Here is a 17,774-nt window from a genome sequence, read left to right as displayed (position 1 = left end):
TAAGCTTTTGCCAGAAGAAACATAACATGCTTATAAGTGGACAACCTGTCACACGTCTTACCTGCTTTCATGCTTACTTTCTCAATAACAGAAGCATGCACAAATCTAAACAGCACTTTATGGTTAAGGAAGGTTCACTGAGATGTGACCCAAATTCACACAGTGACAGCAAACATCCTTCCTCACATGGTTGAATCTGTTGAACAGTCAGTCTATTTTCCTTCCTTTATTTCTCTTCAGCCAGCATTTATTTTTGACTTGATCTGCAAAGGTGGCAGCAATGTTAGGATTATGACAGGCACTAATTTAGTTTAGTTTAGGCTGTAACAACTCGAAGAGAAATGCAGCAGCACTGGCCGTTATGATTTCAGCCTCAACCCAAAGGATTAATGTCACTTGTGAGGTTTGGTCTTCTTTTTTGTGGTTCCAAATTCCTTGTTTGTTGTTGATGAGACATCAAACTGCAACACACTCTCTCTCACACACACACACAGATACTTTTCAGAGGAAATGATGGAAGAAAAGAAGGACAACAATACAGCCTGGCTAAAACCCAAACACACAAACAATGGATAGGATGGAAGGCATAGTGACGCAATAAGAGCAGCTTAAATCAGCCAATCCTCTCTCCGTCCTGCCTCCCAATGTCCCAGATCCAACTAAAACTGTTTAGGTTTCGCCCCAATTAACAAGTAGGCAATTTAGCTTTGACGGGGAAAATTCTCATCAAGAATATGCAGTCAAGAACGGCAAACAGCTGTCAGCAGCTTGTACCCTCCAGCTCTACTTTCCATAATTGAGTCAGTAATGTAGCTGTTTTCATCATAATTCCATCACTCTTAATCTTTCATCCACCAGTAGAGGAGGCCGTGTGAATCCCTGCTGTCAGACCGTTTGATGACACAACACAATTAGAGCAAATACATCAGTGAAGTTATCAGCTGCTTGTAAAACAAGAACCGTATTGCCCAAAACAGTGAGGGGGGCTTTGAGTGAGATGAATATGCTTTGCACCCATTCAACTGAATGTGATCTGTCAAGATAGTCATCCCAGCTGTGGTGCTCCCAAAGCAATTTATTCGATGCCACACTATAACAAATGACACCACTGGAACCGTTGGAATGGAAAGAAAGAAATGGGCTTGCAAATAGTTCTAGTTTTATCTCCATTATAGCTTAATATTGCAGTGTCATTGATGTGGAACACACACAGGCACGCTCACACAAGCGTCTGCGTGCATGGGTACATGTGCACACGCTCACATTTGCCAGCCCAAGGTTTTCACTATAGCCACATAATTAATGGTCTGTTAAATTGAAGACATTAAAATGGCGAGCAGTTGTAAAAGGCCACCAGGAACAACGAGGGGATGGTTTTTCCAAGAACACACATATTATTATAAACCAACATGCACGCACGCAGCAAGGGCAGTGACTCCCAACTCCAGGGTAGGTCGAGAAACAACAGGAAAGTCACCCCCTCTCCTCAATTAGCATAACACTGAAATCAAACAAACAAGAAAAGTCATACAAAAGTATAAATTCAGCACATTTGGATACGGTTACTCCCACGTTAACCACTCGGCTGTATCTGACTGGTTGCCATGTTGCATTTTGGGTGGGTCGTTTTTGTGGTGAGGTTAAAGGCTATGTATGTAAGTAGAGCTATCTTTAGACTGACAGTTGTCCTGAGAACAGGATGTGAATTGAGCTCCAGTCCATGCTGTATTCAGCCCAACCCCCCGAGGCCCTCAACCACCACTCGTCTCTCTCCTCAGCACGCTATCTTAGATTTGCATCATACATTCTCACGTCTCCTTTTGACAGGTTATTTTTTGTATCTCCTGCGGGCTCTTTATCATCGTAATGTATACATAAAGGTTTCCTTGGTAACAGAGCACCAAAAAGGAGGGAGGTAGACGGCGAGAAAACGAAAAAGAGGGAAAAGGAAAGCTAAACATTGAGATCTCAGGTCTCCAGGGTCATGCTCATAATTGGCCCAGAGTGAGAGGTCGAAACATCACCCATCCCCCTTTTCTCTTTCAATTCTCTCCACCTTTCCATCTGCATCTCCCCTAAATCTCCAGTGGCTCTGGGCCTGCTGATAAATCAGTTGCTAATCAATAATTCAAACATATTCTCAACAGGGGGAGAAAAGGGGGGAATAAGATGTCTGGCGGAGTAAAAGAGAAAGGAGAGATAAGACAAAGCCCCGTTGTGTTTTAACAGAGAATACACATTAGGGGCGGGGTATGAACATTCATTACACATTCAAGCCGTGCCTCTTCTCCCTGAGCACCCAGTTTGCATTGGGGTCTCAGGTGAGATGATGCCATAGTTGGGGGAGCTCCAAAAGTCAGAGCTGTGAGTTTGAATTTATTAAGCAGTCACCTTGCCTTAGTGACCCACAGTGTGCATAAATACATTATTTTAAACACTGCAGGCTGTTGTTTAATCGACTTTTGTTGATTAGGATGCTACCTGTGGCTAAGGTAGGAACTGTCAGTGTACGCTGTGGATCAGGGCTTTTCAGGCATGGCAATCAACACAGTCTAGGTCAAGACCACAATCAGAGCTGAACACCAGGGGCCATTTGACAGCACAAGCAGAGTACTCAGACACACACACCCATTCTACTTAATTATGTCGACCTGCATGACCTTCAAAAAGAAAAGAATAAGGGCCCAGAGACAATGTAAGACAGGGTTAAGACCTTCATTTCTGAAATCAAGTTATTTGAGCTGTGGCGTATGATCACTGTTAGAGCTTTCTGACCTCCATCTACCCCTTTCACAACATCGCCAGAAAGAAAACAAATATCCCAGCACATGAACCAAATTGACTAAAAGATTAACTTTCTTTTAAGATAAGTTATTTTGTATATATTGAACTAAAATGCTGAGTGTCAGAGCAGAGCCCTTCTTTGATGTGTTTGGCTGGCGTCTGAGCAGAAGCTATTAATCAATGGTCGTGTATTTAAAAAAAAATTGAACAGCTACCTGCTATGGATTAATCTAACCAGGTCCTAATGCCACTGAAGTCACTGCATTTTCTACCTATGGCCATGTCCAGATCCTGCTGAACCATTTCATTTAGCAGATTTGAAATTATTATACAAACTATTGAGACGATGCCCTGGGGACCTGCAGTAATATATGAGGCTTTGATTCTAGGACACAATTTGGCTTGTATTCATTCAAAATAGACTTGGATAACCACTGTCAACATCTGATTTTTTACAGTCATCAATGTGTAAACCGGGATGTCATAGTGAACACTTTCTTCAAACCCTTGAGCACATACTGGTACAGCTCAGTTTAAATCTACTTTCCAAATAAATAAAAATTGGCTAAGAAGTCGACAAATGAACGCTGCTGGTATCTGTTTGCATTTGGTGAACACACCTGGTACAGCAAGCTGTGTCTAACACACACAGACACCACATTCTGTATGTGTGTAGATAATTCACACAGGGATACGATCTTATTCTTCCGCCATTTGTGCCAGTTAAAGCAAATAGAAAAATAAAAAAAGTAAAGTGCTTCGGATCACAATGATGTGCATCACAGTCCAGAGAAGCTTATTGAAGACCTAATAGCTAGGGAGGCAAAGCGAGAGTGAAGAAAGTGAGAGATAAAAGAGCCGTGACCATTCACTCTATTCCTGCTGGCCTATCTCCTCCATCAACCTGGCAGTGCCAAGGAAATACAGTTCATTATCATTGATCACACTCGACTCCGCACTCACACAGATGCTTTAAAGAAGTTACACACACACACACACACACACAACCAAACACCCACCAAAAGAGACACCCTAAACAGATGTCTGTAGCATCTGTAACTTCTAAAATGGAAAGCTCTTGCCAAGAACGGCTTTCATATTTCACATGTTACACGTTTTATATCTACTCACCAGGGAACCAGCAAGACAGAACAGGATTATACAGTAGCAGTAACCCTCACAGCCAGGTCTGCTGGCCTGATGGCATACAGTGTTTTATTGCCATGCAATTTGCCTCGGCTGCTGTAGTTATTTTTAATTACAGCTGTGTGATGCACTATTATCAAAGTTATGGGCCAAGACCTTGTGTTTGTGCGTTACTGTCAGCACACATGCACATGTAAATTGATGAGGTGGGAGAGAAGTACGTTGATAGACACCCAGCATCTCTACACTCATGAATATTCAACAGGAAATGTGAATGTTAGTGCTTCCATAAAGCAAATTTGTTAGCAGTAAAAGCAGAGAGGAAGAAATAACAGCTGAAACCCTTTGTTATGTGTGGGAGTTGACGTGATGCCTGCCAAAGGATAATGTCACGCCTTAAGAGATAACACTTTTCAGGAGGAGGCGCTCTGCTTTTCTGCTAAAACTTTCTTGGAAGCACTTTGTTTGAACTCGGTCTTCTTTGAAAACTTCACTACAAAAGATGGTATAGTCTCTAGCTATGTCATCAAAAGAGTAGAGTAAAAGTGGGCAGTGTGATGTAAGATGTTACACACATATACACTCACACAGCACTTGTGGGTATTCTGAATCAGTTTTTAGTGAGGCTGAGGTAAAAGTTGCAAATATCGTCTGTCTCTGGATCCCTTTAATAAAGCACTAGAGAAAGGATGATATAATTAGACCATACAGAACAAATTAAAATATTCAATGTGACGATATGAAAACAGTTTTCTTATTATCTCTCGTGATCAAATAACATCTCCTTACAGCTCTTTCCTTCATTTCTGTCTTCATGTCAAACATGACAAAGCTGCTCCTCCTCCTCTCATACAAAGGCTGTAATCTTTCCCCAACACTAGACCCACTAACCTATAACTCACAGGTCAGAGTGTGCAGCTGTGTCTGTGTGTGAAGAGGCGTGCATGAAATAGTGTCTGTGTCTCTGTAAGGTTGCATCCGTCAGTGCTGCCGGCGCAGTTATGGCCTGGCCTTTTCAGGGTCAATGTTCAGTTCTGAGCTCATTACCCATGTTCAGAGTGATTATGGTTGCATGCGCTTGGGTCCCTGTCTGTTCTTTTAAAAAAAAAAAACACTATGACCAACGAAGAGGCCTCCTTCATAAATCACACACTGTCCACGAACATGGTCCCTCCTCACGGCCAGTTGCTGACAATCACAATATGTCTGGACCGAGTTCTGTGTCTGACCAATCGAAACGCTTCTGTGCCAGGTCAGCTATAGGTCAACTCTTCAAACAACCATCCCGTTGAGACAAAAAACAAGCTTGAATGTGTCTCGCAGTACAAACAAATCATTAGACAGAAAAGGCTTCCTGCCAACGCTTGTCATTCTCTGGGGCTGATCGGGGTTCTGACAACGATCCAGCCCTACTGTCTGGACTAGTTAGGCTGCAGAGGGAAGAGGGAACAGAGGCGTTTCGATCAATACAGGCTCATTATCTGTTGCCTTCTGTCCCATAGAGATGAGTCCCACTGCTAGGCCTGTTGATGAGGAAAGCGCACCACAATTCAATTAGGGGATGGCCGAGATGCCAAAAGAGGTTTGATCAAAGCACTCTGCTTTGCTAATTAGCACACACAGCGGTTCACAGGGGCTATTTTTACATCTGAGGAGCAGAGCATGTTGTTTTGTTAATGGTAGTTTTACCCTGTAATGGACTGGGAATAACCTGGCTCATTGTCAATGCATAGGTTTCAGCCAAGGGAGAGAGGGGGGGCCCCTTGTGATGCTCCACACACACACACACATGCGCACATGTATATTCATGTACACACGCACGCGCACATAAACACACACCATTAAGACGTGATGACCTTTCCAAAGGTTATGCAGGGTTTACTGCAACCCCCTTTTGCAGGTTAAACTCATCAGAAGTGTGCAGGTGTGTATGTGTGTATGTGTGTGTGTGTGTGTGTGTGTGTGTGTGTGTGTGTGTGTGTGTGTGTGTGTGTGTGTGTGTGTGTGTGTGTTTCTTCAGACAGGAAGTGTCAGGTCATACAGAATAAGTACCAGGGGAAAATAAAGCTGTTTCCAGGAGTCTTCGGGGACTTTTTAGGCAGCCCACTGACAGCTTTATAAACCTCTTAACAAATGGCCGACCTCCTTCTCTCTAATGAGGCAAAGAGGTCCGAAAGGCAAGGGAAAACAGGTGTGCCCCTCAAGGTGGGTTGAAGCGCCTGGCGTGTTTGTGAGTGTGAGTGTGAGTACGTGTGTGTGTGTGTGTGTGTGTGTGTGTGTGTGTGTTCAGAGAGACATCATTTTAACAAGGGAGCAATTCTGAGGCCATTGTGACCTATATACATAGGTCACAAGCAGATTGTCAAATGTTCCTTTTTCTCACTCTTTAATAAATTGACAGAGCTGAAAACTTACAAAGACACAGGCACAACTTCTCAACATCAATTTTGAACATGAGGCGGGAAAAGGGCAGCAGGATACTACAGCCAGAGGTGGTAGGAAGTCATTCAAATTACCAAATGACAGCAAGACAGAACTGAGTCAAATTCTTGTCTTTATCGTTTCCCTCTTAAAAAGCATTTAAACTGTAGGCATGGGTCAATTTTGAATGAACAGCCTCCTGTATTTTTTGTGTATGAACTTGAGACAGTGTGTAGCCAGAAACAAGTAACTCTCCGCGAGAACTCTGAAGGGGTTATGAGATGTTGGCTTAGGGGAATTCAGTATTATTAAACGGAAGGGGCTGGGGTGATATTTTTAAGACAGTTATGACTGATACCGACTGCCCTCTTCCTATCAAACGCTTTCCTTCCGTTATGTCTTCCATTTTTCTTTATTTCTGGATTCACTCATGCGATACACAATGCATCGACATTTACTCGGGGGGCTTATGGTGTGAGTAAGCTCAGTTTTAATACCACCATAAATAACATTGTCACACCCTGTCAAGTAAACTCTACCCAGGGATGGTGGCAGAGGCAGGCTGGCCTGTGTGTCAATGTGAAAGCATCATCTGAGACTGCACAGCTACCATCAGTAAAATGTCACAATCCACACTTCACTGATCAGAAACTGAAATGCTTTGTGGATCAACACCCCCCATAATACAGCCGGTTTGAGGTCTTGATGAACAAAGTCCTTAGATGGTTAGTTCAGAGAGGGGATTTATGTATTAGCCGACTTTTTTTATGTTTTACATCATGAGGCGGCAGCAACTCAGAATACTAATCTGAAATGCAGACATGGGCTTTCGAATAATTAGCTTACGCCTCACAGAACTACATGATGGTGACTTATGGTATTAAAGGTACCATTACAATATTCAAAAGAGCAAATCCTTACATTTGTTAAATGCTATTCATGATGCATCACTGAGCACAGTGCACCCCCATACTGTGCCAATACTTAAGGCTGTAAGAGCTGAGGGGAGCTGTGTCCTAACACCAACAGCACTATGTTTTCTCTCACAACAATGAATTTCCTCCACTTACTTGAATTATGGAAACAAACACATTAATCCAGGGTCAAGATTTGAAGTATAATAGAACATTTAAAAAACGAGGACACTTCTTCTTAATGTGAGTTACAGAACTTTTAAAAGGTAGTACATAAAACATGTCCTGCTATCAGTTTGTCAACATGTGATACTTTAATGACAACGTGGGCCACTTCACAGTTAAAAGACAGAGAGATTTCATTGTAAGGTAGCCTATTATATCCTTCAACATATTTTACAGTAACACTTAAGTTAAAACTTGAGAAGAAGTGTGGTTCAACTCACCAGCTGTAAAGTGCAGAAAAAGATAAGAGTGCATCGTCCGCTGCAGCAGCCCATTGTGTCAGCGGTGAAAACGTGACTCTGTTTCGGGAGAAAATGACTTGAAAGCGGGTCTGAGGAGCTCTCAGTGTGCCGACCAGACTCAGTCCTGATCCAGGCACCAGGGTCCCATACTCCTCCGGTATTCCGGTGTTTCTATGCTGAGCCAAAAACACGCGGCAGATTCGCCCTGGCTGCTCCGGGTCTGTTTGTTTTTCCTCAGCTCCTGCCGGCCGGCCGCACTTGAGGTGACTGGTTGGGTGGGTGGGTGATTGCGAGCCGGTGTGTGAGGGGAGGAGGCGCAGGGGGTGGTCTGGGGTGGGAGGGGGTGTTTGGGTAGCCAGCCGAGGGGCGTCAACTGGTTTCTGCTGGCTGCCTGTGGTGCGACAGGAGAGAAAGTGCACGCCCGTAATTCAAAATTATTTAAACAAGAGGCAATCAATTAATTTCCATGGAGACCTAATACACATCTATTAGGCCAATTTAAAAGGCTTGATTACACAGATAAAGCAATTAAGCCAAGTTAAGGCATTTGCATGGGGGCATGTTTAAGAATCATACTAGGCTTGTTTTTTTGTTTTTTTTTACAACTAATGTCACTGTCCCAGTCTGAGGTTTATTTATTTATTGAGCGTTTTTGAGCTTGTGTGCTGAGCGAAGATCACACTATATACATCAGGGACATCGGGTTAAATCAGCTGCTATAATGTTGATGCTGCTGATGGAGGACAGGCGCCACCGTGTGACTATATGATAAGACGCACCCTGTCAAGTTTTTTTACGCACTGCATAGGGTCATTATTCAAAATGGAAGCCAATTTTTATCACTTCTATTACTTCTATGAAAACTCTCATATTTGTTCACCATTTAGAGGGTTTTTACAGTGGCAACAATATTAATAAAATAATATAATTATTTCAGGTCCCAAGTATCTTGGGGACTTCTCCAAACGATAGGTTTAATCTTATTGAGGTACTTTTCTGGTTAAATCATAATTTGTTATCCATTTTTAATATTTCTTATAGGATAATTCCCTCTTTCCACGCGCTGCGCCTCTGAAAATCATTCTCGCCATGTCTTTCTTTTCTTCACACACACTTTTAGTTTGAACCTCCAATTTCATCTTGGGTAGCCACTGTTTGGTATGTTTTAGATTATAAAAAAAGATGTTGAAAGCAACTCAGTCACCCTCTTCCTCTCGGAGTGCATGGAGGCAGGTCCCGCCTCTCTCTCTCTCACACCAGCTTGATAAATCTTTTACGCGTCTGCGGGCTGAGTGAGGGAACACTTCACATCTCATTTCATCACACACTCCTCCGCTGAGCTCCTTTAAAGGCAGCGGTCCTCTCCTCTCTTTCCCTCTCATCTCATCTCCTTTATTTTCCTTTCCTTTCCTTTCCTTTCCTTTCCTTTCCTTTCCTTTCCTTTCCTTTCCTTTCCTATCCTATCCTCTCCTCTTCTCTTCTCTCATCTCCTCTCCTCCCCTTTTATCTCCTCTCCTCTCCTCTCCTCTCCTCTCCTCTCCTCTCCTCTCCCCTCTCCCCTTTTATCTCCTCCCCTCTCTTCCGCCGTCCCACACCGCCCAGCCCACCTGCGTCCAGCCGGGCCCAGGAGGAGCTCCTCCCCCCCATTGCCAAAAATAACCACAGGGTATTAATGGAAGCTGACTAGCAAGCACGAATTGGGCTTTTTTCAGGCTGCTCTTTCATCATGAAAGCGAACAGTCTGAAAACATCGTGATCAATTTGAAGTAGCTTGCACATCACCCCCCCCCCCCCCCCCCCGCTACATCTGTGTGATAGTTTGTCTGTGCTCTACTTCAACTCCTGTCATAATTTATTTTAGATAAGCATTCTTAGGTTGTTACTTTGTTATCTGTGCCCAATCAACATCCTGCAGTATTATTACACTTTGTAGGCTACACGTGGGTTTATGACTGTGCTTATGACTTAAAAATGTTTACCTTTTGGAGACTGGAAAGTACAAATGTTGCCAATGGCGAGCTTTAAACTACAGTCAAGCCATTTGGGCTGCATTTAACAATCATCAATAATCGTCCCTGGAGGTCCACTTACAGCCTTTCTGTGGAGCTTTTTAACCATACCTTTTTCCATCAGCAGGTGAAGATGTGGGCTGAAGGCCCACTTGCTTCCTATAAACCAACACAAAAATAAGTCAAAAGTGCTTGCATGTCAAGACAATTTCCAAAGGCCAAATACTACAGTTAAACACCCGGAAAAAACGCTCTGTTTGGGGTTGTATTTATCAATGTATTATTTTCAATTTTAAGAATGAACATTTATTATATTTAACCATTATTTCTGCTTGTGATGAACATACTATTGATCTTGCTACACACAACTCACAACGTTTAACTCCTAAGACAGTGTTCAAAAACACAGTTTGTCTGAATTACATGAGGTTGTAAGGTTGGCACCAGCGGGTCGAACATATTATTAAATGCAGGAGCAATTTTTTGTGTGTAGTCAGTGGCATTAACCAATTTGTTTATAATGGATGTCATGTTTTACGGTTACACATGAAACCAGTAAGTGCAATAGCTGCTAGTAGAATACATTAGTGACTGTGCTGAACGTCTTGCAAGCATGAAGCTCACTCATTCACAACTGCATTTCTTATGAGAACATGTTTTCTAAATGTGTGCCATAGAAATGTCTGTGCGTGTGTATCTGGGTGGGTGGGTGGGAGGGAGACTCAGAGAGAAAAGCCAAGGCTGAAATAAGGTCACTGTTATACTTCTATTAGGAGCCTTGATGGAAGTTCTCCTTGTGTTCCAGTTTTTGCTCAACACCTCCTTATCGAGTGACTGCGAGTGTGCGTGTACGTGTATGTGTGTGTGTGTGTGAGTGTGTGTGTGTGTGTGTGTGTGTGTGTGTGTGTGTGTGTGTGTGTGTGTGTGTGTGTGTGTGTGTGTGTGTGTGTGTGTGTGTGTGTGTGTGTGTGTGTGTGTGTGTGTGTGTGTGTGTGTGTGTGTGTGTGTGTGTCTAGAACACTTATTTCATGACAAGTGTGTCCAGGCCCTCAGGGGCTACTGTTCGCCACAAAGACACTAATGTGAAGTGACAGGACAGCCAGTGGTGAGCTGCTCTGAGGGGACCTGCATTGTGGTGGAGACCCAAGAGTCTGGCTAGTAGGTGGACAACAATAGAGCAAAGACCTCAAAAGGACAAGCCTTTATTTCTCTCTGAAAGCGTCTTAGGCTGTCGCTTCTAGTTCCCACTCTCTCTGCCTTTCCCTCTGTTACTCTTTTTCTTTCTCTGTTTCTCTTGTCATACTTTTTGGCGCTCAAACAGCCCAGCGAAAATTCTTCATGCAGACACTGCCTGTTTCACTCTTATCTTACAGCCAATTCCTCATTTTGTGAGGCTGACGAAGACATGACAGCAAACTAGATTGTATATTTTCTTACACTCGCAGCATTCTGAATGACTCTCCCGAATAATTGCGGTGAAACAGTAGTTTGCTTACACCACAGGCATACAAAAGATGTCATTACTCATGCTGAAATACTGTGTGTCACCTAGGGAGCTGCTGTGCAACAAGGAAAACACCAACTATTTGTCATTGGTGCACCTAACACCTACTGTGGCAAATAATACATCATAACCTTAAATCAGCTAAATGAGCTGCTCCCTTCAGCTCTAAAATACATTTATCAACACAAACTACCCTACATACTGTAGCTGAAAATTACAGCTACCACCAGATGTCCCTCAAGCATATGAATGTTTCTTTATTTAGGCCCATACTCATAAAAGTTTAAGATTATGCATGTGCCCTTGGAGGCAGAGTCTCGTCTGATTTTTCTTCACTATCTTGCCATGAAGAAAAATCCTAGACTTGATGAAGAATAAATACAGAGGCTATTATGAGGAGCATGTCAATAATTAATAATGGGATTATGCTTTGGTGAAAATACTGGTCCCTAGAATCGCTTCTGAACATTTCATGTTATTCTAACGCTGGCCACTTGGAGGCACTCGTCTATGAGGTCAGTTTTATTGAATGGGTGCCTTTACAGCTACGTCAAGCCAGACACAAACTTGGAAAACACAGCATATAAGGTAGGTTTCCTTCAAAGTAAAAGCATATAGTTAGTTGGATGTATTCCCCCCCATTACTGTATCTAACAATATAATGGCCTAACCTAAACGCTAGAATGTATACAGTCTATGTCCTAGAATAGATGCACACGTTGAATAGGAAAAATAACAAGGAAATCAGAAGCTCTCTGGGGGAGGATAATAATGTGTATTGCTTTATACACATAAGGTGAGGAAATTATAACCCCACATTCAAAACCGATTTAAAATTTGGAGAAGTAGAGCTTAATTATGTGTAGGCCTTCGACTGATGCACTCTTTGTTGTTTAAAATGGGCCAAATAGCTGACGTGATGCTGATGTGTCAAACTATTCATTGGACAATAAAGCTGTTTTATTATACATAATACCATGCACTTCCAGAAAGGCTCCACCTAAACCACTAGCGGGTGCAAATATTCAATAAAATAAATGTGGCCTAAGCTAAGGTGGCTAACAACATGTTGGATAACAATTGATGCAAAATTGAACACATTGCTTGTTAACAACGAAGCATACCTGTGAAGTCTTTTTTCTAGAGAAATGTTGAATAAGTCGAGTTTTCACCTGAAAGCCCATTTTCGTCTACGAAGCCTAAATATAACATTATGTCTGGTTCTTGAGGGCTGCATGTCTTCGCTGGTGTAGGTTGTGATGGTTGTAACATTGTAATACAGGCCTACTTGTGTTCCTGAGAACACTGACAAGAGCTAAGCTAAGTGAAACAGATTTATATTGCATGAAGGTCTATAAATAACTTCATATGATTTAATTGGCTACATATAAATATTATGAATTAAATCAACACTCACTTTTATTTATTATTTTATTTATTTTTACAATATGTATACCTTGCTGAAGGTAGCCAAAGTGATTTTTATTGTCACTAGAATTTATAGAACAAAACGCTACACATAGCAATGAATTAACACAATAAAAATAACACTGTATTCAAATATTTTTAATTTGATCTGCGCGTGTTTAAAAATATAGGTTTATTGATCCAATTATAATTGGCCAAACGTTGACATAAGTAAAACATCAAGAACACTTGTAATAACTTTTTTTAATTCCATTTATTTTTAGCCGTTTTTCTCAAATGCTATTATGGTTTATTGATAACATTTCCAGCGGGCTGATATTCAGTTTTAATCGTTTTATTTTATCCAAACTTCATTAGGATTATTGTATTTGTTTATTAGTGTTTTATTCTGAAAGGCATACTGGAAATCGATGTTTTCATTCTTTTTGCGTTGACAGTTGTTTCAGTCACATGGTGCTGCTTTACCGAGAGCTGATGGAGCCAGATGAGAAAGGCAGGAGGCGAGCCCCTCCGGTTGCGCGTCAGCATCCCCTCAAATAGGAATCCGTTGCTGTCACTTCTGCTCTACATACTGAGAGACGGGCGACTGTTACCCTGAAACAACAATCTGAAGGCGAATTTCACTTGACATGCAGCTGTTTTTGCATGTGATGCCAAAGAAGAAGAGTCAGGGGAGGCTGTGAGGAGGCTGGCGCTTCGCAAAGAATGATAGTGAGGATCCAGGCGTGCTGTCCCAGGAGAACTCATCTGAAGAGCTGGCCTCGAGAGACCGGGATGCTCGTCTAACGCACCGGGGGGCGAGTGAGTACAATGCATCTCCACCTCTTTCATTTCGGTTTTACTTTGGTGACATATGGCAGTTTTGGACCGTTCAGCGCGCCCGTCCCTCTTTATCGCCTCTGAAATATTTCCTGCTCAATCCCACCTGTCTGATCAATCATTCATAGGCTTCTTAGTAAAGTGCAGCATAACGGGTGGGTCAGCGATGTGTGAAAGTTACCATGCTAATTTGGAAACGGTGCACTTTCCCATTGCACACACCCGCAACTTAATGCATGCACGCATCAAGGTTTAATATCATGCAGTGCCTTACAGTGGGTGATTGGGAGGTCGATCATGTTCCCTTTAAAGTTTTGATTAGAGTGAGCATGTGTTGCACACTGCGGCCACTGTGTCGTTGCAAGGCTAATTAATAAAGCCTTTGTGAGGGGCTCTCCTATCACAGGCACTCATCATTAATCCGCTGATGGCCCGGAGGGCGTGGGTTGCTGCTGTATGTGATGATAAGAGAAAGGCACCAGTCCTACTTACATAGCAGGGCTGATTAATTATGGACTCCGAAAATGATGAACTCAGAGACTGTAGGGTGCAAGAGAGCAGACACAGGCATGTCAAACAAATGTTAATATCAATTTGATGTTTAATCTTCCGCTAATAGGTGACATTGCAAGTTCTGTCTGTTAAGATACAACCATTATAGCTTTCTGTCTTGAAATGAGTGCTTCTCTATAGAACTATATAGAACAACTATGGTATATCTAAAATAGTATGCAATACATGTCTCACCTGTAATAAGATCGGAGTGAAGCCCCGCGGTGCTGCTCAATGTGTGGGTGTGAGGAGAACTTCTCAAGCAAGCTCAGTGCATGTAGATGAATGAAATCCTCTTACTATGCAGCAAGGGTTCCCATCTCCAGAGTGTGTGTGAGTGGGTGTGTGTGCATGTATGTGTGTGTATTTCACCTCATTACACTCATTGTGTTGACTTAAGCAGGAGGGTCACCCCTGAGGCCCATTCTCCTGCCTTATTGAGGAGTGATGCCCTGAATTACACCGCACTAGCACTGATTGCAGGGGCAGGGGCACAATGGGAGAAGCATTGCAGCTCAGGTTAGCCTCACTGTTTGACTGAAACATCACAAATGTATGTGACGTATGTTTCCAGGCATAGATAAGCCACTGCATTACACAATCACCAGTATGAAACTGTCCCCCACTTACTGCAAGTGCATGTTGTTGAGAGGTGCTTAACTCTTGGATCTCGTATATTTCAAATTTGCGATTGAGCTCCAGCTTTGGGCAATTATGTTCACAGCCTGCCCACGCACACTTTGCACAGGAGCTCCTCTATTCTTGGTTGTTCTACAAACTGACAAAAAAATCTCCCTTACAGCCTATGTACTGCATTTCTCCCGAGGCGTTCTCAATACTCTCCCTTTGTATGTATTAAACATCAAGCATGTCGAACTGCAGGCGCGGGGCCGAGCACTTTAAGGCAGAGTCAGCCTTCTGTGGAGGGTGACAGAACAGTCAGATGGCCCCCACAGGGCACAGAACAATTCCTGCTGCTGATGCACCCAAGGCGACAGGACTGGAGCGCTCCTTCCTCCTCCCTCCCTCCCTCCCTCCCTCCCTCCCTCTATCGCTCGATCCCTCCCTTCACTTCCACCTTCCATCCCATCCTCCCTTCCCACCTTCATCTCATTGAAAACACTCTCTTGAGTTCACTTGCACACCTGCACCACGGCTTCTGTGCACTGTCTACCTCCCTCTCTTCTTCTCCTACTCAGGCATACATACCCGTGCGAATGTTGTCTCTTTTATAAACTCACATGCAGACCTTAAGAGTGATATTTAGGAGTGGCTGTTAAGCTTATACATTATACCTGCTCTCACACACATCATCAGTATAATTTTCCATGTACATATCTTCCTTACATCCAGAATAATGCCCACGCTTAGTCTAAGCATCTCTATTAGATACACCTATACAATCTAATGCAGTCAAATACAATTGTTCTTAAATAAAGTTTGCATTTTGTTGCTTGTAAGTTTCAGTTTTTCTTACATTATCACAGAGGTGTTTAATAAGATTATAGGATTACATTACATGTCACTTGTTAGATGCTTTTATCCAAAGCGACTTACATACATTCAGTACTGTGGACAATCCCCACAGGAGCAATTTGGGGTGAAGTGTCTTGCCCAGGGACAGAACGACATGCTGACTGCAGTGGGACTCGAACTTGGTACCCCCTGATTCAAAGTCCAGCACACTCCCCACTGAGCCACAGCCTCCCATTGGATTACCAGCTACTGTTGTTTTTTTTACTAGACTGCATTATATTGGGAGATCTGTCTGATGTTCTGCCACATGACAAAAAAACTGAAAAACTTCTCAATATAATAAAATCCAGTGCAGCACATTATTTTACCATGACATCACTAATTAATATATAATATAATCAATACATTTCCACCAACAAAAAATGAACGCTTTCACACAGGTACATTTATGACAGAGCTGTTGTAGTGAAGACCATGGATTGTGAAGGTGTACTTAATAAAGTGTCCACTGAGTGTAGATCAATCATTAAGGTATCTACACTCATACATGCAGTCAACATGTCCTAAACACAGCTACACATAATAGTTAAATGGAAAATAATATAAAGAACACATTTATTTATGTTTTGATGTCAGTCAGATTTTGAGTTGTGCATCAAACGTAACATAGGCTTACTCTATGCACATATAGTTGTGGCGTACACTGTTAGCTGGCTAATGAACAGACAATACACCTGCTATTATTGGGCAGTTAAAAAACATGAGAAAATGCTAGTGAAATATTATGATATATCTTGTGCGATTGAGAATAGTGTTACAAATATAATGATAGTTAACTGTATCATATAGAAAATGACTGCATGTGTTATGTAGAATAGCGGCGAGTGTTTCATCAAAATGTAAATTGTATTTCACTTGTATTTCCTTGTTCGCTTACCGCTCTCTAAGCAATAAAGTTGTGATCCAAACAATAAGACAAATCACAGTGCCAATGAACTTGCTATTGTTCTTCCAAACTTACTGAGTTTAAAGTTGTCCTCAAATGCTCTGCTGCTTGATTTAAATTCTCCTTGAAGCTTTAACATCGCTATAAATGCCACATAGTAGTTACAGGCTTTTTCAATAGGCATTAAACCAACCGGTCAATTTAAACTGCCTTCCTGTCTAATAAAACTACCTTCCTTTTCAATGAACACTAAATAATATTTTCCACCACAGCCATTCCCTCTTTTTCATAGAGTAGGTAATCATAGTCCTACAAAGATAAATACCGATTAAACAGAGAGAGTGTATGATGGTGTGTCTGTTAGTGAGAATTACAGTGTTTATAAGGGAGAGCAGCGGTTCACAGTTATTTAGGGTTTTGAAAATGTCAGTCATTGTCCAAAGCCTTCGGTTGTTTCTAAAAGGTGCAAGAGTGTGATTGGAGCTCTACAGATCACAGAGTAAATGGTCCGTGAATCTTTGAAGTGTGTATGCGCACATGTGTGTGTACATGTCAGCTGAGTGCATAATAGCTCAGGGATCAGGTGGGGGGGGGCGTAGATTGGCCAGTCAGCCAGACAGATGTGCCCTAGCCCGGACTTGGAGTGCGGGGCCTGGAACTGGCCTGCCACCCAGCATTAGTGCCATGGATCCGTGACCAATGGGCTCAGGGCACCAAAACTCACTGTCTGCATAAAATGCTCTCAATTATTAATGCCGTGTATAGGGCAATAAGAGGCATTGCAGAGACCAAGGGAGGAAACAAGGAAATGGGCAGTGAAGGGAGAAAGCAAAGGCATGACAGGCAGATAAAAGTGAGATGAATGAATGAAACCGTTTTTGAATCGTTTTTTTACTCCACTGTTGTCCATATTGAACATTGACATTGAGCACATATAATACCACATCTAAACAAAACGAGATCAGCATAGCAACCAAAGATTAAGAAAGATGATGATGGCGCAGCACATTATTGATAGTCTCAATAACTCTCCTCCTAGAGAAAGAAAAAGGACATTGACCTTCATCTTTTTCACACTACGGTACATTTTATCTCAAGGCTGACACCTGTTCCTGTGTCCTGCTTGTTCAATCTGTACATTTAACATATAATTATACAGAATCCCCCTCAATAATTGCTGAGTGCACAGGCAGTTTAGCATCTGTCATTTCAGTGTGCACTAAATACATCTCAGGCTGCGTTCAGCATTGCAGTAGCTTGCCATTAGAGTGGGAGCACTGTAATTCATAAGTATTGATTCATGTCTCA

General features: G+C 42.3%; 2 protein-coding genes across 5 annotated transcripts in view; one reads left to right on the top strand and one right to left on the bottom strand.

The window, feature by feature from the left end:
- The window catches only part of nkain4 (sodium/potassium transporting ATPase interacting 4), a 41,190-nt gene extending 33,201 nt beyond the window's left edge, over nucleotides 1-7,989 (bottom strand). For both annotated transcript variants that reach the window (XM_034126405.1, XM_034126406.1), the window contains exon 1: nucleotides 7,712-7,989. In XM_034126405.1, the coding sequence (XP_033982296.1) occupies nucleotides 7,712-7,765 (54 nt within the window). In that variant the 5' untranslated portion in view covers nucleotides 7,766-7,989. The remainder of the gene's footprint in view (nucleotides 1-7,711) is intronic.
- Nucleotides 7,990-13,158: 5,169 nt separating this feature from the next.
- Nucleotides 13,159-17,774, top strand: part of LOC117479557 (WAS/WASL-interacting protein family member 1) — a 36,277-nt gene continuing 31,661 nt past the window's right edge. For all 3 annotated transcript variants that reach the window (XM_034126635.1, XM_034126636.1, XM_034126634.1), the window contains exon 1: nucleotides 13,159-13,474. The gene's annotated coding sequence lies outside the window, so the exon portion shown is untranslated. The remainder of the gene's footprint in view (nucleotides 13,475-17,774) is intronic.

The sequence above is a fragment of the Trematomus bernacchii genome, unplaced genomic scaffold (assembly GCF_902827165.1).
Source record: "Trematomus bernacchii unplaced genomic scaffold, fTreBer1.1, whole genome shotgun sequence".
NCBI lineage: Eukaryota > Metazoa > Chordata > Actinopteri > Perciformes > Nototheniidae > Trematomus > Trematomus bernacchii.
The sequence above is the reverse complement of the archived record's forward strand: the minus strand, read 5'-3'. Positions and strand labels throughout refer to the sequence as shown.